A 24,087-nucleotide genomic window follows, 5' to 3' on the forward strand; every position below is an offset into this window, starting at 1 on the left:
AACAAATTATTCAACACAGTGAGAGTTTTACTCACAGATTCTTTTTCTGTTACATAATGGTCAGTCTCTTGGTTGGCTTGATATTTTGTGGACGCATCTTATTTGAGTGTCCCTATGTGCAGTTAGTTTTGTGCTATACAAGGGCAGTTAGTCTTATGTATGTCTGGTGTATGTAAGCATTTGAGAAAACAGAAGTTTCTAAAACAGGGTCACAAAAGTCAAAGAAAGTTAATTTCAAATAGTAACCTTTTAATTAACCAGAGTTTGTTTCACTGTTTTCACTATCATTCTCCACAACCCCAAATGGAAACCCAATTTTGTAAAATCAATGGTAGTTTTAATTTCTGAATTTTCATACACTGCCACCTGCAACAGCAACCAATTAATACAATACACAACGCATACAACCCAGTGCCAAAAATGTGTTGATGCTTTTCAACAACAAAACCAGATGGTTCAAGTAGTTCAGAACAACTATATTACCAAAATTTTCTGTGTGCTGTGTAGCAAGAATCAATGGCCTTATAATGCTTTCACAGCTCAAAAACATTTGAGACCTCAAATGTGAAGTAGGATTTTATATGAGCTGAAAGGGACAATCTTATCAAGTTCATAAAATGAAATATTCCTTGGGTGAAGGGAAGAAATCCCATGATATATAATAAAATCATCTGATCATTCATGATTATTTAATTTTTAATTACTAATTATTGGTCTCTAAAAGGAAATGTATATACTGTTTTGCTACAGGGAAGCAGTGTATGGCTATTAGTAATGGAAACCAATAGGCCACTGGCCAATACATTTTTCCCCCCTAAGACATTTAGGCCCATCCACTAAGCTCTCATGATTTCTGAGTCTGGAAAAGTAAAGAAAATGCTTTCAAGTATTCAGTTACTATCAAAAACTGGTATCAAAAGTAATGAAGGACCTAATTTCTTCATAATTTCACTTTTCAAAAAAATAACTTAAGAGAAGCAAGAGGTCCCAGCCCTTTACTTTATAATAAATACTATAGAACAACTATAGTTTCTTAAAACATCGTGGAGAAGAGTCTGTGTTTAGCACCTCAATCATTGTTCTTAATGTTGGAAATGTCTCTGATACTGATGGAAGACTCTTGTAAGAAGGAGATAGACTGAAAGAGAAAAAAAAAAGACATGAAGACAAAACAATTTACCTAAAAGAACAAGATTTCTATTCACTATGTATTCAGCTATTCCCTAACATATAACATATAAGTCAAATAGGGTAAGGAGAGAAATTAGAGAAAACAGTTTTTTGTCAATAGATAGAAAACAATAAGGATTCATTTATTCAGTAAGCATTAGGTACCTATTATGAAAATAACAGACAAAACCAAAATAGTATCTGCCTTCAAAAATCTTACATTCTATGGGGTACACAGAGTAAAGGGGGGTGAAAATAGCATAAATTAAAAAATTACATAAGTATATAAAGCAATTTATATATAAGGTGAAGGGAATTAAGAGAAGCTTCCCCTCAAAGGTAGAACTTGAAATGAGCCATGCAAGATTTAGCTAATTAGTTGAGTTAGGAGTTTTGTCAATAGAAATATAAATGAACCTTTTATCCTCCTTTGTAAAGTGAATAGCTCTTTTTTAAAATGTTATTCCAAGGATAAGAAGATGGTTCAGAATTATGTGATAAAAAGAAATCTAACCTTAATCTAAGGCATATTTTTGAGAAATAGAAAATTTTATAAAAGGTAGTAGTCAACTGAATGAATGAACCTGAAATCAGAGAAGTTACTTGATAGGACAAAGAATGATTGTTTTCAATTAGCTGTTGACTGCTAAATTAAATATAGTTCAGAGGAATACATATCTGAAAGGCTATCCAGCACAATCCTTTCATTTTTAAATGAGAAAAATGAGCCCTTTGAGATAAAGAGACTTGCCAAAGTCACACAGGTAATAATCATCCAAAGCAGGGTGTGAATCCAGGAACTCTTGACACCAGAATGAGGGAGCTTTCTAATAACAAACTGGGTAAAAAGCTCCCTTTTAAAACTGAACTCACTTTAGAACTGACTTTAAAAAAAATACAAATTACTCAACAATTATGAGGGTGGCTACTCTCATGGATTTGAAAGAAAAATGAGTAGAGAGATAGAATCTCAAGAGTGGGGAAAATGAAAAAGGAGGGAATTCAGATAGCATAATCTGATTATTTCTCTGCAGCTCAAACATGTCTCACTTTGGACTGATTTAACCATCTTTGAAATTTCTGTTGCATTTCTCCTCCTACCCCAACATCTACGTTAAAGTCACTGACTTACTGCTGACTATTTGTAACTACTGAATAATAAATTCTCAGATGAGAACTTTTATGTTTGTTTGTATTTTGTTTTTTTAGGGTTTTGCAAGGCAATGGGGTTAAGTGGCTTGCCCAAGGCCACACAGCTTGGTAATTATTAAGTGTCTGAGGCCGCATTTGAACTCAGGTACTCCTGACCCCAGGGCTGGTGCCCTATCCACTACGCCACCTAGCCGCCCCAAGATGGGAACTTTTTGCTAACCTAACGATGAAGACATCTCAAAACTGAAAATAAGGAAAAGAGAAATTTAAGGAAGTTTTTTGCTTAATTAAAAATCCAAAAATTGATTGTACTTTCAAAAATTTAATACAGGACAAATGGCACCAAATATTTCAGATAACAAATTACTTTTCTAATGATGTGGAAAAAATATGATTATTTTGAAAATAGACTGGAAAAAAAGATTTTGTTTTATGTTGTAAAAAAAACTGTTTATAACTCGTTTTAAAATCCATCTTATTTCGATATACCAATTCTTTTAAATGCCCACTCCCCCCCAAAAAAGCTAAAAATATAAAACATAACGAAGTTCACTGGTCAAAAATGATGCATAGCTTAAAACCTGCTTCTTTAAAGATCTAAGAGTACTGAATAGGTACTTGCTATGTTCAATCTGTAGCAATTTTTAGCATTTCCCCAAAAAACACTTATTTACCTTTGTAAGCTCATCCAGCTTTTTGCTATTTTGCTAAAGGCCTCTGATCCTGGAGCCGTCATAGCTTCAAAGTCAACTAACTGGAGTAGGGGAAAAAAATGCAACTTTAGCGTAGGTAGTTGAATACTAAAGAAAATAGCTTGAAATCAATCAATTTGCCTTGAAATAGGAAGCATTCACAAACTGAAACTTAATATACAATTGACAACTTTTTATTTCAAATTCTGAACATACCTTTCCTTTGGGAATTTTTCCAGCTACTTCCTTTCCACTTGCCATCAATGCACCCACAATCACAGAATAAGCTATTACACTACATGGACAGAAAGCAACAAAGATCAAATTCTACTCTGCTTCTATAACCTTCTGTTCACCTTACCTAAACTTCCGTGTCTATATACAACAGTATTATGGATCCTAAGAATGAAATTCACACAAAGATTTTAGAGCTAAACAGGCCCAGAAGAGATCATCTAGTCATCATTATACTGATACAATCAGTTTGCCTTAAACCTAAATAATAAAACTCAAATACACAACATCAACTGAATTGTCTTAAGAGTACAAGTGGAAAATTAAATATCGAGAAAATAAAACATTAGCCAATAGTACTCCTTTCCTGTAACATGAAACTCAACTAAAATAGTTCCTATAAAGCATCAGATCATCAGAAAATGCCAGTTTTTTGAAATGGGACTTGTCTTATTCCTTGAAGAGATCTTCTGGGGATCTCCTAATACCAAAGAAGAAATTCCAAAGATGAACTTCCTGCCTTCAGTTCTATAAAAAGAAAATTTGTAAACAATATTATTCATGAGATTTAAATTGTTAGTGCCTAAGTTAATAAAGCTAATTTCCACATTGATATAAACAGACTAAGTTTTAGTACAAAATCATTTCCTTAGCCTTAGTCCGATCTTATTTTAATTACAATGAAATAACCACAAAGTTTTGGTCACTATGGTTAATGTTAAAAATATTAATAATGTTATTAATGATCAAATAGATCGATAATCTCATTGCTGTGGATGTCTGCTCAACATTCCAGATCAAAACCCATGTTTTCCCTGCTTAATCCAGATTTATTTGCCCCTTTTAGGTTTATAAAAAGCATTATTCATAATCATGTTGTGAGGTAGGTGCAAATATTTTCCCTTGTGGATGAGGAAACCTGAAACACTAAGAAGTTAACATGGTTTTCCCCAATTCTCACATGTAGAAACTATCAAAATTGATATTTGAATTCAGAATTCCCGATTTTCAGGCTCCTGGTAATTGTTGTAGGTGACCTTGAAAATAATACAGTCACTTAACCTCTTGGCAATCTTGGCAACTTTCTAAGATTAAAATATTCAAAGAAAGTGACAACCTGCTTGGTGGAAGGATTTTCCACACCAGAGAACACCCAGTGAAATCACACGTTCTTGCTCCCATGTCTGTTTTCCACAAAGTGCTACTCCAATGCCTCAGCACATATCAAAAGTGACCCTGGGTTCCCAAAAGTTTTTATGCATGTATACTTATTTACACATGTACAAAAAAAAAACCACTCCAGCTTTAAAACTTGGATCACAACATTCCATGGCAGTAAAAAGATAAACCCAGTCTCAGCATGTGAGACCAATGTGAAAAGTGACTTGTTATAAAAGCTTCCTTATTTTATTTTTTAAAGACTGACTTTCCCTATCTTTTGTCTAGGTTGGAAATTCAGAGGCTACTTCTACTTACAGACCTGACTCCTCTACTAACTAATTGGCTCAGGAGTCAAAATAAACCTGCTTTGGGTTTGAGCTCAGCTGGTTAGGAAACTTTGGCTGAACTTCTCTCTTCAGGAGCTCCTGGAATTAATGCTGAATTTAATGCACATGCTAATCAGGATAGATCAGAGAGCCTACAGTCCAGCCTAGCTTGGACTACAGGCATGTGGTATTATGCTTCCTTCTTGATAAGATACCTGGATGTTTTAAATCTGTACCTTCTTCATACACTGATGAGATACAGTTCAGTAAATAAAAAAAGATGATTTTTCAGGCCTTAAGCAAATAAGGTATATATGTGAAAATATTGATCAGAAATAGAATAATAAAAACATTAAAGATATGAATTTTAAAAAGGGTTAAAAATTAAATATCCTAACATGATCAAGAGAAGGAAGGAGACATGTTCAGCTACTTAAACTGAAGTCTTTTTATATCAATGTGGAAATTAGCTTTATTAACTTAGACACTAACAATTTAAATCTCATGAATAGTATTGTTTACAAATTTGCTTTTTATAGAACTGAAGGCAGGAAATTGGAATTCCTTCTTTGGTATTAGGAGATCCCCAGAAGATCTCTTCAAGGAATAGGACAAGTCCCATTTCAAAAAACTGGCATTTTCTGATGATCAGGAACTTTTTTAGTTGAGTTTCATGTTACAGGAAAGGAGTACTATTGACTAATGTTTTATTTTCTCAATATTTAATTTTCCACTTGTACTCTTAATGCAATTCAAAGAAAGGACACAATTTTTATAATTAAGAAACATTACTGACCTGGATCCTCTGGAGAGTGGCATTAAGTTATAGAAATAGTAAACTAAGGATAAGATTAGGTTGCAGACAGCATCAGCCTCCTGGAGAGGGAAACAAAAACCCATGAATATCAAATACTGGATTGCAAAATAATTATCCATAAGACAACCAGGAATTATTTTCATCAAGAAAAATGTTGGCTTATTCCTCCCTACAAGGAACAAAACTGTCCAGCTATCAACTTATCCCTAATAAGTTCTCAGGTGTAGTCTATACTGAACTATCTTCTTTCTAGAGAAATTGAATGATTTCCATTTTGAATGTTTTCCCTTTCCATAAAAGACAAGGCACACATGCAAACCTAGAACTAAATGATTAAAGAAATTTAGTTTAATGTGAAAATCAGATAAGTTTTAAGTCTTTTGCTAACATTACCTCATAAAGGCTCACGATGACATATACAAACTGATAAATTGATGCCACAGAGAGGAAGTGATTTTCCTGGGGTCACAAAGCAAATCACTGATGAGACTGAATTAGAATCTAAACTAGGCAAACAATCAAGACTTAAAGTTAATAAAATAGGAAAGATCTGAAAAACACAAAGCACAGATAACCTGAAGTGCACTCTCATTACTGTGAACAATTCAAAAACAAACATGCCATAGTTAATTTAAAAAGAAGGATTTCACATAAATAACTAACATGAATTGAAATATTTATTCATAGAAATAATGAGAGAAGGAAAATGACAGGGAAAAGAGCTCATGTCATTTTCATCATACAGCAGTTTCTCAAAGTGTTCTAGCAAAACCAAAATTATATCAGTCTACAGTACCTTGCTTTTAGCTGCATCATTTTGTTCCTAAAAATGGAAATCAATCATTTTGTTTCCTTTAAAAGAAGTTCCTAAATTCTAGATGATTATTATAGTTTTGCTGTTCTTATGTGGATGTTTAAAGAGCAGTGTCAGTAATTCAAGATCGTTCCAAGAATGGTATAGGTTTTGATAGTGGAAAAAGAATATTAGCAGAGACATAGAAAAAAAGATTTACATTAAGAATTAATCTCAGGGGCAGCTAGGTGGTACAGTAGATAGAGCACCTGCCCTAAAGTCAGGAGGACCTGAGTTCAAATTCAGCCTCAGATAGGTAATAATTGCCTGGCTGTGTGACCTTGGGCAAGTCACTTAATTCCACTGCCTTAAATAAATTTTTTTTTAAAAAAGAATTAATCCCATTTGGGGAAAAGTAGAAATAATAACCTACCCCAAGTTCTGATGAGAGAATTAATACTTTTCCTTTAGTTGTGAGATCTTTATACAGTGCATCTATTTCAGCATGATATAACTGTGTTCTTTCTTCTGTGGTTTGTGTTTCCACAGAAAACAATATATTGCCAACTCTAAAAACAAAAGAATGAACAAAAATGTTATGATTTACACAATTCATTGGGTGATTCAAATATTGAGGATAAAAGAAGCAAAACTGAGAAAATGTTCTTGATGTGGCAGGAAGATAAATAGTTAAAATTTGCCTATGTTCTCTTCCACTGAATTTGGTTCCTACATGTAATATGCAAGGAAGCCATTTCAAAAAATGCAAAATGTAAGCCAGTCTGCTTTGACTGGTTGTCTCTATGAGGTGAGATCAGGGGAAAATAGCTCCCCATCTTAAAGGCTGACTTAGAGCTGTCAAAGAATATCATTTGAAACAACAATTTATCAGAGAGCTGTCACTGTTAAGGTTGAGAGTTACAGATTCTAAAAGAATGGCACTTAACAACAGTGAAAACTAGTGTGGTAGGCAACAGTCTCTAGACATTAGAAGAAAAATTCATATACACTTAATACTAAACAATGGTCTTGATTCCACTGGAAGAAAACTAATCCTGGAAATCTCTTATAGCTAACCCAAAGGGACATAACTGTGCATTTTAGACTATGTGATATACTAAAATCTTTTGAGTATTCTTGATGGTTTGTTATAAGATAGCTCTAGATAGTTTATAGATGAGTGATTGTATGCAAAGGGGAAACAAGTGGCCTTAATCAAGAGCTTTAAACAAGGTACAAAAAAATGAGGAGGTTGAATACAAGGTAAAAATATAACATGCACACCAGACCTTGGGGAGGTAAACTGTTTTAGAACCTTAAAAAAAGGTAAGAGCCCTTAAAATGATTAATGAAATATAAAAATAAACACAAAATGAAATGGATCTTCTAAATAAACACCTCTAAAACATTAACTTTAACTTTACTAATAATTAAAAAACTGTAACTGTAAATGAAAATAAATTTGAGGTACCAGCACATATGTAAGAAATTGGCAAAAATATAAATGACAAACCTGTAAGTTAACAGGCACATTCATACACTGCTGGTAAAATTACAATTTGGTAGAATTTTTTTCAAAAGTGAATTATAAAATGGATGATACCAGTGGTGGGATTCAAATAAATTAATAACTGGTTAGCTATATCAGTTCTGTTGAATCAATCTGATTCACCTGAATTCCACCACTGGGAGAATTCTGATTACAAGTACAAACTTGTAATCAGTGTTCAACATAAAATTAGGTATCAGTTCTGCCGGAATCAGTGTGAAATGACTGAATCCCACCACTGGATTCCAGTAATTCCACTACTAGAAATTAAACAGAAGAGAGCTGTCCTTATAAAAATGTAGTACTCAAAGTTGAAAAGGATCTCAGAGATCAACCAAATATTTCGTTTTATAGAGACAGAAATGAGGGCTCCAGAGAATAAATTATTCAAAGTTACTAAAATAACCAAATCAGGATCTGAACCCAAGTTTTGGGGTCTTCAATCTAGTATTCTTATCATTGTACCAAAATGTCTTAGTAAGTATAGTACTTTTTCCTCCATACCAGGGATATATGCTGAAAGCCATTTGGATATTTATAGCATTCATTCAAGGGCCATACAAAATTTTAAACTTAAAAATTAACCTGCTAAATATGGTCAAACATTTAATTCACCTCTAAAGAGCTCCTAGATTTAATGAATTTTAAGTCTCCCCAGCAGGTACTGTGGCAGTACCAGAGCAAAAGATCTCTTGGGCCTTATACTGCCCACAGACCAGACCTTCCTCAACCCTGTTCTATACCCTACCACCTCTTATTAATAGCTTATCTATTATAGGTAAGCAAAAAATGAAAATGGACTATATATTCAATGGTTAAATAATAAACAACAGGCTGAATGAAAAACAATCAATGTAATGAAGTAAATTTGCTATTAAGGAGTTCAAATGAGAACCAGCATAGCACAATGTCTAGAGAACTAGAATCAAGTCAGGAATAACAATAAATAAGAATAATTAATATGTCTATGTATATACAGGTCATCATGTTTGATCTCTGTGACAACCTGGGGAAACCACTTAACATTTCAATGCCCCAGTTAACTCAGTGGTTATTATATGTAGATCTGATACCGATCTGAATAGGTGGAGGGTCTTTCTCACTGAAAATTTCCTAAACATACCAATGCAATCTTTTTGCCCTCCCCCAAAATACAGGGCAAGGGATCGATAAGAAATTAGATCAGATTGCCTTCTGTCAAGGGGAGGGAGGAAGGGAGGGAAGAAGAGAAATATAAAACCCAAAGAAAATTGTCAAAAACTACTATTGCATGTAGTTGGAAAAATAAATAAAATATTTAATAATAATAATAAAAAGAAACCAGATCAGACATGAAATAACTGGAAAAAAAACAAGCTACTTGGAATAATACTGTTTATTTTACCAGGTGAACATAATATGGAAGAGACAATCAAAGATACAGAAATGTAGGATCAACTGACAGAGAAGGAAGTAAGCATTACTCTGAGCTTTAGTGTTGCCATCTGTAAGATGGAAAAGTACAAAGTACCTACCTCACAAAGTTGTCATGGTGCTAAATAAAGAACATATAAATTGCCAAAGGGCCCAGGATTAGATAGGAAAAAAGAAGAGGAGCCTTCTTTCTTTTTTGAAATAACAAGTGTATTTTTAAAAATCATCCCTGACACATTTCTAGAATGGATTAATAAACTGATAATTTGTGAGGATTTAGAACATCTGAGTATAACAAGCCACTAAAACCAAAGCCATGTCAGACTAATGTGATCACCCCTTTTCTGACACGATTATTATTATATTGGTAGGAGAATGCTAAAAAGATAGTTTATCTGAATGTCAGCAAAGCCAAAATCTCTAGCGATAAACTTTGTTGCTCTGCAGGGACTGAATGATACTAGTTGTATATACACTGTAACCAGCTGAATGGATAGAGTAGTGGTTGGTTAAACTCAGGCAAAGCTTTGGTTTTCACTGTTATATCCAAAAGAACTCATTCATGCTTATCAAATTCTCAAGTTGATATCTTCTATGAACATGTCTTAGCTTCTCAACTAGACCCAAGAGTTCACAAAGGGGGACTTTCTTACTGTTTTATGTGTTCCTGAATCTGCAATGTCTACCAAAACAGATGCAGATGGTGACAATGACTTTTGTTTATCCAACTTAGTAAGCTACATCATGTATACCAATACAGCTCCCTTCATTTGGCTTAGGAAGATTATTTTTCCCCTAACATTCCCTGAACTTCATTATAAAGAAACTTCACCCCCAAAAGATCCATTTATTGAGGAATCCATTTATTTAAGGATCCTATGCATGCAACTGAACACTTCATAAAGTAGTATTATCCATACACACTAAGGAAGCAAAGATTGGAGACTAGCTCAATATTACATGATGCTTCATTTCCCTCCTGACCCTGATTTCTGAACTTTAAAACCATGCCCCTATGATTATCTTCTCCTGGAACTTACAGAATCTGGGCCCTCTTTGACCTGGCATGTAACATCCCTCTATGAGACTTATGTTCTTCTCCCATTGGGGAGTTCCTCCTGGAGATTCCATGATCTGGAGTGGAGGAGCTCAGGTTGTCTATCTTCAGTCTATTTTCAGCCCTATTTCTGACTTCTAAAATTCAAAATCACATAATATGCCAGGCCTTCAGTACCCAACCTCCCTCATTTTTCAGCTCCCTTTTGTGTATCATAATACCCTCCCCATTATAATGAATGTAAACTCTTATAGGGTAGGGGCTGTATTTCTTTTTGCTTGTATTTGCATCTCCAGCACGTGTGTGTGTGTGTGTGTGTGTGTTGAACAATACTGGTTTTGGAGTAGCCTGAAACATAATGATTGAAATAAAAAAAGTTAAGCACAGAAGTTCTGTACTTGATTTCCCTTAGACTTCCCCACCCTTTATTTTATTTTCTTCAGTTTCCATTTTACCCTTTCATTTCCATTCCAAATCATTTGCCAATGACTTCATCTGCCCAAATTTGATCACACTTTATTTTCAACTCATTTCAAGAAAAAATTGATTTCACAGCTCTGCCAGTGCCTGAGCTCTCTGTTTAATCTTTCCTCCCTTCCCTAATCACATGCAGATACAATTCTTCCCAACTTTGATAATCATTCAAAATTCTAATGGCAATTTTTGAGATAATCTCCTATAAGGTCAATGATTCAATATGAGTTTCCAAAGATAAGGGAAAAAACAGTGTTTTCTAGAAAGTCTATTAGAAAAAATAAGGAAAACTGCTCAATTTGAGTTCATCAGAAACTTCAAAGTGAAGACATGCAGTTATCTACTATATCAAATTAAATCTTCAGATACCCACATAAGCAGCTACTTACTTGGTAAAGACCTGGTGTCTTAGTGTCTTTCATTCTAATATGAAAATGAAAATTAACTAGATTATCTCTGTATATTTCTTATGCTATTCTTGTATGAAGATCACACACACACACACACACACACTTCATGTCCATATTTTTATACTCACACTTTTTAAAACATACATACTTGTCTCCTGTTATAGTAATTGTGAATCCATCATATTCCTTCCCTTGATCTTTGAGGCTGGGAACTTTTGTATTCACAGTGAACCCATCTCTTGTTTTACTGTTAAACTGCTTTCAGGAAGAAAGAAGAGCAATATTACTAGTCTGTAAATTCATGGCTGGTCCTTCCCAATGCTCAATAATACACATTTTTCATTTGGTTGTTTTAAACAAGGCCAGCCTGATGCAATAAATGAATTGACGTCTAACAATACCAATTAGTTAATATGGAATGGCATATCTTATTTGGTGGAGTGGAAAGGCCCAGAACTAGGAATCAGGAAAACGGGCTGTTCTATTTAGAAACTGTAGAATTTGGAAAAACATTTAAAATTTCTCTTAAGTTTCAGTTTTCAAAGAGTAGGTAAGCAGCACAGTGGAGAGTGCTGGCTCTGGAGTTAGAAAGATTAAAATTCAAATCCAGCCTCAGATACTTACTTCATGGCTGAGTGACTCTAGGCAACTCATTTAACCTCTACCTGCCTTAGTTTCCTCAATTGTGAAATGGAGATGATGATAGCACCCTCTCTGAAGGATCAAATGATAAAATACTTATAAAGTGCTTAGCACATTATCTGGCATAACATAAAGACATAATAGATACTTTTTCTTCTCCCCCCCTCCACCTCATATGGTGTATCAGGAGCATGGACTAAAGATCCTTCCAGCTGTAATATCAGATAATTTTAGCTTGTTGCATGTAACACAACAGATTCATTCTAACAATCTAAGATTCAATAAATCCAACTTTTAACTTATCCTTGAATGTAGCCTAGAAAAAAAAAAAAGGAACAGTTTATAGGCTACCCTGATCACCAGAACAAGTTCTCCTTTTTTTTTTCATTCTAATTATGGCCACCCACATCCATGTGTCTTGAGGAGCAATAAAATTAATTCCTAAGATAAAGTTAGTATTGTATGGTAGAAAAGAGCAATGGATTCAAAGTCAGAGGATTTGAGGTAAATTCCAACCTCTGCTCTTATTATTCATGTCGCCTTAGGTAAGTCACTTAACCTCATCATTAGTAAAAATGAGAGGATGGAAGAAAATGTCTTCTGAAGTCCTTTAAAATCCTAAACCTATGATCCTGGAGTGTAGACGGTGTTTAATAATGCTTGTTGACTGGTTGTGTGGTATGCAATGACTTTGGAGATGACTTACACATATACCATGTGTAAACCAATATTCCATCATCTTCATAATGGGCAAATTTTAACAAGGAAAACATGAAATGAAACTTTCAGTCTTTAGGCTGGGGCATGCACATCAGTACTTTGTATTCAGTGCACAATACACTGAGTTTAAATTGTTTTTTTAACAACTTAATAACTGTAATTTGGTCTATTATGAAAAACAAGCTAATTTGTGTCAGAGAACAAATGCCACAACTACTTTGTATGTACTGATCAATGAGAGTAATAATGCTAAAGGAGCCCAGGTCATTTAATTTTTTAATGGTTAACTTGCCAATTTAAAACTGAAAATACTATGGTATTTATGTTTAAAATAAGGCCTTTAATTTAAGTAAATATATGAAGGACTTTCTAAAATCACTCAATTTTTTATTTTGACAATACCTTTAAATCTCTTATAAAAGTAACTCTAAAATAATAACTCACTAAGTTAGAAACCTACCTTAATATCCCATTAATTCTCCTTGAGGGTATAGATGACCTCAGTTTTATTTTATTTTCTAATGCTTCTTAGCGTTATAAAATTACAAATAGAATTTGCCTAAAATATCTCAATATATGGCAGTAAAAACAATAAATAAATGATCATATAAAAATGAGACAAGGAGCTTTCACAGATGTTAAAAATTGAAGATTACTTCAGATACCAATTGAAAACTGATTTGTCTCTACTTCTCCAAAAGAGAAAAGCAGTCCAACACTGGTTATTTCAAATTGTTGACTTTCCAGGGAAGACAACATGAAGTGAAACACAGTAAATTAAGAAGTTGCTTGCAACAGCAGTCATGTGGAATTTGGATAAAGAGAGCAACAGAATAAAATAGAAACTCTTACCACACATATCAGAAGACCACTGAAAGCACTAGAAGGATAATAAGCAAGGATCAAAGAGTCTTGATATTGGCAACTAAAGTAACAAAAGTAAATTTGATACTGAAGCAGACAATATCTCACCAAAGTTATTATCCAGATGTAAAATGAAATGATGAAAAAAAGAAGTGTTATCTTTAACTTATGCTCCTGCTGTAACTTCTTAAGGTTTAGGTCCTTTATTACCTCTTGCCTGAACTATTGTAGAAGCCTCTTAAACTGGTCTTTCATTCTCCAGTCTAATCCTTCTCTAAATCCATTCTTCACACCACTGACCAAATAAGCTTCCCAGCAACACTGTCCTCTGATCACATCAGGTTCTTATAAAAAAAAAAAATTATTTAAAACCTTCAGTAGCTCCCCATGACCTTTCCCAATAAAGTATCAACCCTAATCCTTGAATTCAAGGTTCTCTGAAATCTGCCTCCAATCTCATTACAGCCTTTGTTCATAGCACTTTCCTTTCGCATACTTTTTGTTACAATAAAGTACTACTTGTCTTCCACTCCATCTCTCATTCTCATCCTGCCCTCTGATTTTCTGTGCTTTTGCTTATGCTATACAACATGCTTACAATGGATATCTTTTAGCCCCTCTCCCCAGTCCTATATATCTGCCTGCTAAAGACCAACATTTCCTTCAAAGACAAATTAAGGATAACTTCCTCCACTAAACTCCCTGAAACCCTCTGCCCTTAGCTGAACATGACAACCTCCCTTCACAAATTTCTCAGAGCAGGATGTCAGAGCTCTCTCCTTTGTATTTTACCCTCCTAGTTTCACATACCTTTGTTTAAATGCCATTTCTGGACTATTCAATTGAAAATGCCCTGAAAGTATATGTCATATCTATCTTTGGTTATCACCTTTTGCATATACTAGGTGTCTTGCATATATTAGGCATTTTATACTCAATTCTTTTATTGTATTTAAACCTTTTAAAAGTATATCTTTACATTTCCAATATTCTGTTATCTAAACACTTTATTTCACTTTTGAAAATAAAAAAAAGCCAAGTTAAAATACACACATATATATCAATGATCCCTCTGTACTGAAGCCAGCCACAAAACTGTTCCTTTCCCGTAAGTCAAAACCACCCCATAGTCCAAATGATGACAATATTAACAAATAGATGTATACACAAAAAAAAGCAGCAACAGGTACCCTGTCTTGAAGTAACAAAATTCGCTTAAACCCTCTATGTTCTTTATCAAATTTCCTTTTTGCTTTTTAAAATAAAGATATTTATAAAATACCTCCTTTCTTTTATAGATTGTTACTGCTTAAAGATGTTTCTTCTTATAATGAAGGTATTTGATATCTCAAAGATAAAGAGTATCTTGTCGTAATCCAATGACAAGTCTAAGTGACTAAAATGTTTTCATGTAAACTAACTATAAGGATCATAATTAACTATAAGAAATTCAGAAGTTTCATCACATTAAATATTAACTTGAATAAATGGAATCTTTTATTCAGAAACAACACTTTCAAAACAATTTTTACAACAATCATCAAATACACAACAACATTCACTTGAGGGTAGGTATAATTTAATAGTTAAAGAAAATGAAGCTCAGAGAGGTTAATATGACTTTTTTTCAAATTAAGTGGCTTTTCAATCAAACTAGGACTAGAATTCTAGTATCTGAACATTTAGTTCAGCAGTTTTTCACTAAGCTACCCAGCATACTCATTCAACTAATTCTTTGTTTTTAGGTTTTTTTTTTTTTTTTGGTAAGGCGATGGGGTTAAATGGTTTATCCAAGGTCACACAGCTAGGTAATTATTAAGTGTCTGAGGTCACATTTGAACTCAGGTACTCCTGACTCCAGGGCTGGTACTCTATCCACTGTGCCATCTAGCCACCCCATTCAACTAATAATCTTAAGAATAAATTATTTACATTTATACAACACAGAATAAAGTTCAGGAAATTCATGTCATATTTTAGAGTGATGATGAGTTAGTACATTTTGGGTTTACATTAAAAATAATAAAAGCTAGCACTTCTAAGTTTGTTATATATTTGATCCTTATTAAAACTTGTGAGATAGCATCTATTATCACCTCCATTTTGCAGATGAAGAACCAAGACCATTCCAAGTAAAGTGACTTGCCTGAAGTCACACAACTATTAAATGTCTGAGAAAGAATTTGAACTCAAGTCTCCCTGACTCCAAGTCTCCAGCACACTATTCACTGAAATACCTCAAAATTATGACTTATTCGATGAATTAAAATACATGATAAATCAATCCACTCCCTCTAAAATTTTACACACACACACACACACACACACACACACACACACACACACACACTCAATCACCACTCCAACAATAAAATAAAGGACAAAATCTTAACCTCATTCTTGGCATCTATCATTTATACCATTTGATCCAAAAGAAAAATCAGGCCATAATTAAATGATTTCACAATTAAATTGATTAAAACCAGTCATAACACAGCAAACTATGCATTTAACAGTACCTTCTTTTGTCAGTAGTTATATTTCCAAAAGCATCAGAAATTCATAACAAAGTTACCTTCATAATTGGAAGAAGATCTTCTACTTTGTGTACCTTTTCAAGAGCTTCTCTGACTTCTAACAGTCCTTTGGGATTATTAGCACTAAAAATACAGAGGTGGCAGTTAAAGTTAATGCATAAATGTAATAATTAGCCAAACTATTTTAGAGTAATTTTCCATTTTCAATTGAAGAAACTTTTTCTTAGTCATGAGTTATTCAGAAAGTGCAAAGTTAGTAATTAAGATATATAGGAATTTTCTGAACCATGAAATGGACTTGATGCTAATGAGCTTTGAGAAAAAGATGAGAACTTGGGTTTTCCCCATTGAATTGATAGCCTTGAAATTGACAGTGTGTACAGTGTTTGTGAATTAGCATGAATCTTTGTTTTTCCTATGCCAAAAATAAAAACTAAATATAGATTTTTGATTCCATTTTTCTTTCACAAAGTATATTTTAAAATTCAGTTAAAGAATAAAAACATCTGTTTTCTTGGGTGTTTCCATAACATTTCATATTTGCATAGAATTTACAATCATTTTTATAGAATGGTTGAATGAGATCCTTCAGCAAGTGGACAAGCTGAAAAGTAGAACTGAGAATTCTTTATTCTCAGTCTTATGTTTATTATATGTAAGCCATCAGTTCAGTTCAGTTCAGTCATTTTTTTCATTCATGTGCAACTCTTTGTAACCCAGTTTCTTCAGCTCATTTTACAGATGAGGAAACTGAGGCAAAGAGATTTAAGTGACTTGCCTAGGGTCATACAGCAACTAAGCGTCTGAGGTCAGATTTGAACTCAGGAAGATAAGGCTTTGTGACTCTAAGCCAAGCACTCTATTCATTGTGCCACCTGGCTACCACATAAGCATACTGCCTTGCAATTCATCTTCTTCCTCCTCCTTGATACTATCCCTCCAGAGTTTTTGTCACACTGGTCTCTCTCAGTTCTCTATTTGGGTTCTTCTCTTTCAGGTTTCTGGATTAATCTAGCTGTCTTTTTTTTCTCTTTCTCTTGGTGATTTCATCAAGTTTCATCAGGTGTCCTCTTACCTCTAGTCCCACATACACATTCCATACTAGATGTCCTACAGGCATCTCAAATTAAGTCCAAAACAGAATTCATAATCTTTCCTTCCCAAATTCACTCCCTAATTCACAGTCTCCCTATATCTGCTGGCAGTACCACTATTCTTTTGATCATAACTTTAATAGCCATCTGAATTTCTCATTCCCTTTCACCTCACAAGTACACTCAACCACCAAATCTTGTACCCATAATCACTGTCCCTTCTCAACATTCACATAGTCCCTTATCTTCATTCAGGATCTCATCATCTCTCACCTGGACTATGACAATAGCCTTCTCCCCAACAAGCTTCCCTTATTCCTGTCCTACCCCGCCTTTTCAATCCATCCAGTCACCTGGATGGTCCTAAAAAGTCTAAAGATAACATTCCCTTGGCTGCTAAGATAAGACAGAAATTCCTGCCCTTGATTTTTAAAGCTCTCTGAAATCTGGTTCCAGGCTTCTTTTGTATTACTCACCTCTAAACACTGTATGGTCCAGCTAAATTGGCTGATTTATTATTTCCTCTATACAACATTCTACTTCCCAGGTCTATGACTTTGCATAGGCCAGAAGTATAATGTACTCCCTCTGCAATGTTGCCACCTAAGACCCTAGATCCTTCAAAGTTCAACTCAAATGCTTCCAACATAAAAAGCAATTTCTCCTATCAATGTCAGTGCCCTTCTCCCCCAAAATTTATACTCTCTCTCCCTCTGTGTATATATGTGTATGTGTATCTCAAAGCTCATTAGCATCACATGCACACACACACACAAATATACACACAGTGTGTAATTGTATGTGTGTATGTGTGTATGTATGTATAAAGAGAGATCTGTATCTAAATCTATATGTATTGGGTTGTTACTTTTTTGGGTACATGTTATTTCCTCCCAAAAGAATGTAAACTCCTTGAAAGCAATGACTGTTATATTTTTGTCTTTGTCTCCCCAAAAACTAACACAGTACCTGGAAATTATGGAGTACTAAATAAATCCTTGGAAGGAAAGGAAGGAAGGGGAGGGAGGGGAGGGAGACAGGGAGAGAAGGAGGAAAGAAGGAAGGTAAGAAGTAAAGGAGAGAAGTAAGGAAGGAAGAAAAGGAATGGAGGAGGAATGGAAGAGGAAGGAAGTAAGGGAGGAAGAAGAAAGGAAAGAAAGGGGAGGCAGGAAGGGAAGAAAATGAAGGGAGGAAGAGAGGGAAGGGATTTAGACTGATAGAAGACTATGGCTTAAATCACAGGGTACAGTACAGATTCAGAGAAAATGCCTGTTCTTATAGGAGACCAGAGTTAGAGAAGTTAGACTGCTTTTTTGGAAGTTAATAAAAGACTAAACTCTAAAGATTATCACTACAGAGTTCCATGAAGTAGTAGTGAAATTTTTAGTATATCCTGCAAAGTTATTATGAGGGAGAGATAATGAAAAAGACTTTACAAATGTATTAATAAAAGTCCTACTTGGTCTATTTAGTATGTCATCTTTTTTTTTCACAAGGGAAATTAACTACCATATATAAGATTTATGAGAAGCAATTCAGTAATATAGAAGAGAAAAAGAAAGGATTACCCATGATAGACAAGAATCCTGTCTTTGATAAAATGAAGTATTTTCTCAAAATATTCCAGGTATCTCATGTTAATCACTTGACCCCTATAAGATTCAAATAAAATATGCTTGTTATTTAATGAGAAACAACAGGGTTCAAAATTAGCACCAATGAAAATGCCATTTAAGAGTTCTAAGGAGGGGCCGCTAGGTGGCACAGTGGATAGAGCACCAGCCCTGGATTCAGGAGTACCTGGGTTCAAATCCAGCCTCAGACACTTAATAATTACCTAGCTGTGTGGCCTTGGGCAAGCCACTTAACCCCATTTGCCTTGCAAAAATATAAAGAGTTCTAAGGAGAACCAACTTAAATAAGTTTGTGGAAATGGGCTCATTTCCCATTAAACAAAAAAGGAGAACTAAGACAGTAAGGAAGATTCTCAGGAGATCTCATGGCTTATCAAAGGCCTGTCTGAATATGAAAACACAAGGTGAGCCAAAGTTTGAGGACACAGGAGAGTCAAAAGGACCAGTTTCTTGAGATAATTTTCACACATCAAACCTCTTGGCCTTCTACTTTCAAGGTATCAGATGCCTTAATAGGCACATAATTAAATTGAAACTTCAATATCAATTCCTTTTTGCCTTCAAGCATATTTAGTCTTTAAACCATAAAAATTCTCTATAAAGGTCACAAATTATTTCATAAAAGAACTCAAGAGATCATGAGGGGGCAAGTAATTCATCTCCTGAGAATGAAAAAAATTCAAGCATAAAAAAATTTCCTTTTATTAAACATAAACAAATCCAAATGTCAAGTAGTTTTGTAAATTAATAGTCTCATTTTTGGAATTAGAAACATTTAAAATGTGAAAAAAGATATATTAATTTTTACCAAAAATTTAGGAAATGGGATCTTGCCAAGAATGGAGAACTGTTTTCCACAGGCCTGGCAACTTACAGAGAAATAAAAAAGTTTATGTTGGAAGAGATAAAGAGTTATTATGAAGGGTTTTCCGGAACAGAGTTAGGGTACAAGTTTCCATCCCTACAAGGAAATGAGTTGTGGATCATCCATGATCTGCCATAATCTATTCATTAGGATAAAACTCCTTTTAAAATAGAATAATGAGCAAAAATTCATACCTGATTAGATTGATGTGGTTATTAAAGCCCCTACTAAGACTTCGAGCTGGCATTTGATCTAACCATAATACAGGCTGGTCTGGATCAGCAATCCTACAAAACAGAGCCTATTAAAATCAAAAAATTTATAAGGACTAGAAATGATCGAAGGTTTTTTTTTAAAGTTATGCAAAAAAAAGGTACTAAAAATAAAAGCTGGAAGTTTTTTTGTACCTCAGAATATGAACTTGGAACTCAGAATATTACAAAAGAAATAGAACAGATTTTATTCTCACAAAAATGAATCTCAGAGGAAATTCCCTCAAACTATGCTTATCTGGTTGAGTTAGGTAAATTGTGAACAAGAGGAATCTATAAACCATGGCCAGGAAATATTTGGCCAGCAGGTTGTATAAATCATTTGGTCTGGCGCTGTTCAAGGCAATTGCAGTGGGACTTGAAATTCAATAAATTTAGGTTCATTTTAATGGTGAATTAAAATGTTTGATCAAATATAGAAGACTCATTTTTAAAGTTGATAATTTTGTATGGCCCTTGAATGATATAAATATCCAAATAGCCCTTGTGAGAAAAAAAGGTTCCCCATCCATGCTATAAACTCAAATACCTTGCAACAAAATAAGTGTTCTTTTTTCAAAGGGGATTGTGTTGCACCTCAATATAAGACTTCATTTGCAAATGTTTCCAAAGACTTGGACAGAATCACTTCAAGACAGTGACTGAAGCAATCTCATATTTACATATTTACTGTGTGTTGGGGAGCAGAACACAAGTTTGTGATAAACCTAGAGAGCAGGGATACCAGGTCTGAAGTAGTACACACTAAGCCAAACAATATTCAATGCCTTTGTTTTGATTAAGTCAATTCTTTTGTTCATGTCAACTAATATCACTTCAAAATGAAGCTTAGAGCTCAATCCTGGATCATTACCTTCGCCATTTTACTGCAATATCAAACATATCTCTCCACTGCATCAGTCGGGTTTTTCCATTCATTCGTACTTTTGAGTTGGCCCATGTCCTTTGCACAGCTTGCATGACTTCTAATGCAGCCAAACCCATTGCTAAAGGGCAAAGAATGTTCAAGAAAATATGTACTGTGAGTTCAAGAGGGAAAAACTAATTTTCAGACTTACTGTAAATTTTACTAGTAAGGAAAGCTGAGATATTTTTTAAAAGAATAAAAAGACTCAAGAACATCTCATTATACTAACCCTACTTAAATCTCTAAATGGAAATGAGAAGTTTCTCCAAAGGGACTCACTCACTTCTATGCTTGTGACTAAAACTTGAAGAGTATCAGAGTCCCTTCAACAGTAACCTCAGCTCAGCAGACCATGGAATATTAATTACTTATATCTATAATCCAAAACTAAGAATAATAATTACAAATAATATGTGTAAGTTTTAGAGTATTCTTATCCCTGACTCCCCCCTCTAATTCCCACTCTCAAGAGTGGTGATATCAGCACAAAGGTCTATTCTGATCAAATGCCAATCTGATAATCTTCTTTTAGTTCTCTGGTATAAGAATTCAATAAGCTTAGCATAGGTCCTATACATGCTCAAGATGGTATGACATTTCATGCATAAATTATTCATAATTTGGAATAGCAAAAAAATAGTATGACTTCTTAAAAACATAATTCTCCATTTCTATTGTGATCTACTAAAGAGTTAAATTAAATTTAAAAAATGTCAACCTCAACAAAGAACAGGGAGAAATTATTTCCACTTTCAGATCCAATTTCTAACACACCTCGGTGTATTCTCTTATTTGGCAGGAAACCAGGTGTTTCATATTGCATGAGTGATCCCAAACGGTCAGCTACACAAATCAGCTCCTGCACATCAGGCTTGTAGCTCTCAAAATTCTGAGGCAACACATCTCTGGAAGAAACATTACGCACATGATAAGGGCTTTTACAAGAATCATTTGAAACCCAATTCCACCTAAGGAGAGATCATTTCCTCCTCTGGGAAAATGAATAAGTCAGACCTAGAACTGAGCCTATGCTAGCAAAATATATTACCAACACAATCTCTACTTTGATCTCTCTGCACTTAACCAAAGTCTATCAAAAATGAATCAATTAAAGAGGGAAATTACAGAGTCACAGATATACACAGCAGGAAGGGACATCAAAGGTCAGATTTGTATGAGTCTTTTTTTAAAGTTATTAAATCTTTAAAACTGTTCTAGGAATTTTGTTACCCTGTGTGAACACACACACACACACACACACACACACACACGCCTTAAGAATGTACAACTGCTGAAGAGACAAAGGCAAAATAAAACAATCCCTGACCAAGTCATTTGTGATACTGAAGCTGAATTCATACATTTTTACCAATAGGTTTAATTAATTGAAACTTTCAGTGTATATATGTGTGTGTGTGTGTGTGTGTGTGTGTGTGTGTATGTGTGTGTGTATATACACACACACACACATATATGTATGTATATCTCATAAGATTTTGATTTCCAAATCACCTGCTTTAGGTATTGTTCGAGTGGATAGGAGAGATGGTAGAGAACAGCATATATCCTTTCTTGGAGCGAACTAGTTTGAACTGATAACATTTAAAAAAAACAAACTTATTCTGAAGGAATTAGACTCTAAATGTCTCACACACCCATAAAAAGCACTTTTAGTTTGGATTTCAATTTGGGGCTATAGTAAATCATATAAAAAATACATAAACAAGAGGGAGAAAAGCTATCCTTAAGCAAGTTTCAACTTGTGCTAAAAATATTCTCAGTTCTATTAACTTCAAGAAAAGTTAACTTGAAGGAACATGTATTGAAAGTGTTTCTGTGCATGTACATGGCAATGAGCTGGAGATCAAAAAAAAGACCTTCAATTCAATCACTTACTTGATATGGGGTTGTAGACCTGGCTGCTCTTCATAATCCTCTATGAGAAAGGGCAAATTTTTAGCCCAGTGATCTTTGAAGCTTCCAGGCAAATCTACATCAATATTATACTCTGTAAGCGGGGTATCGAGGTGTGCATGAAGATATCGAGAGTACTCTGGACAAAAGGAAGAAAGTTAGACCCACTCAAACAAAGTGCCAACAGCATTTTATTCCCCATGGCTAAGTGCCTCTATTTGGGAATTCAAAATGGTCATTCTAAATATTCTGAATTTAGTAAATCACCATGATTAAATGATAATAAAAAATGAAACAACTCTGATTTCAGGTGTTAAGCTAAAAAGGTCAAATGAATTAAAGTCATTTTAGATTAAATTCACCTTTCCTTCCATGCATAATAGCAAAGATCTGATTGTCTCAATCCTAGGGTCAAAAAGATTTTAGATGACTTCAGAAGACACATATTTATCCTGAAGAAGATGACATCATGAAACCAGAGTATGAGTTTTATTATCATCATCACAATAGCCATCATTTCCACTGAGCTTTTAAGTTTTCAAAGTTCTTGACTTATGTAATCTCATTTGGTCATCACAACAACCCTGTGGGGCAGAGGCTACAACTGAGGTTGTAAAATAATTTGCCCAGAATCCCAGAGCTAATAAGTAGCTGAGGCAGAATATGAACCCAAGTTCACTTGACTCCAAGTTGGGTGTTCTGTTGCACCACCTGACTGCTTCATATGAAAGGCTATAGACTAAAAATGTCAACTCAACCCCTAAGTCAGAAAATATGGAAGTTAATAGAACAGAGAGGAATAAAAATAAGGTGAAACTGTGAAAGACATGATTTCAACTTTAAAGAAAATACTACAATGATAAAAGAAAAATGCTGAGCTCAATGATTTTAGAAAACATAGAAAGACTTACACAAAATAATGAAGAGTGAAATGAACAGAATCACTGGTGAATTGAATTAATATGGCTCCAAAGGAGTAAGAAATGGGGAGTTGTTGTGGTTTTTTTTGTCATTTTGGCCTTACCTCGGAGGTATTTCACTTTCAAATACTCTGGGCTAGCCTTCTGGCCTGGGAGAGGGTCATTGAGCATAACTTTAGTTTGTGCTTTTATTCCTTCATAGAAGTGTCCCATTGCCACATGGCTGAGTCCTTTCATATATTGGCACACTTCATTGTATGGCTCTAGTTGCAAGCACCTCTGGAGATTGATTAAAAAGAAAATATTATCACATAATATGTCAGGATTAAAACAACATCCAAATTCTTTATTCAGAAGTTACCTTTAAATTAGTTACTAAATTTCTATACTATCTTAAACCAGATCAAATGCTTTGTAAATGAGCCTCTGTGGTATTTATCATTGGATTTAAGGATTATAGATTTAGAGCT

General features: G+C 34.2%; 1 protein-coding gene across 3 annotated transcripts in view; it reads right to left on the reverse strand.

Annotated features, from left to right (window-relative positions):
- Positions 1–228: 228 nt before the first annotated feature.
- TTC13 (tetratricopeptide repeat domain 13) overlaps positions 229–24,087 on the reverse strand; it is a 96,272-nt gene continuing 72,413 nt past the window's right edge. For 2 of the 3 annotated variants that reach the window (XM_074223042.1, XM_074223044.1), the window contains 13 exons: positions 23,722–23,896; positions 22,680–22,836; positions 21,558–21,688; positions 20,730–20,862; positions 19,799–19,891; positions 18,674–18,757; positions 16,050–16,134; positions 11,397–11,506; positions 6,779–6,914; positions 5,532–5,611; positions 3,231–3,309; positions 2,997–3,076; positions 229–1,138 (listed from right to left, as the gene is read on the reverse strand). In XM_074223042.1, the coding sequence (XP_074079143.1) occupies positions 1,024–1,138; positions 2,997–3,076; positions 3,231–3,309; positions 5,532–5,611; positions 6,779–6,914; positions 11,397–11,506; positions 16,050–16,134; positions 18,674–18,757; positions 19,799–19,891; positions 20,730–20,862; positions 21,558–21,688; positions 22,680–22,836; positions 23,722–23,896 (1,458 nt within the window). In that variant the 3' untranslated portion in view covers positions 229–1,023. The remainder of the gene's footprint in view (positions 1,139–2,996; positions 3,077–3,230; positions 3,310–5,531; positions 5,612–6,778; positions 6,915–11,396; positions 11,507–16,049; positions 16,135–18,673; positions 18,758–19,798; positions 19,892–20,729; positions 20,863–21,557; positions 21,689–22,679; positions 22,837–23,721; positions 23,897–24,087) is intronic. The other variant, XM_074223043.1, reaches the window with a different exon arrangement.

The sequence above is a fragment of the Macrotis lagotis genome, chromosome 2, assembly GCF_037893015.1.
Source record: "Macrotis lagotis isolate mMagLag1 chromosome 2, bilby.v1.9.chrom.fasta, whole genome shotgun sequence".
Lineage (NCBI taxonomy): Eukaryota > Metazoa > Chordata > Mammalia > Peramelemorphia > Peramelidae > Macrotis > Macrotis lagotis.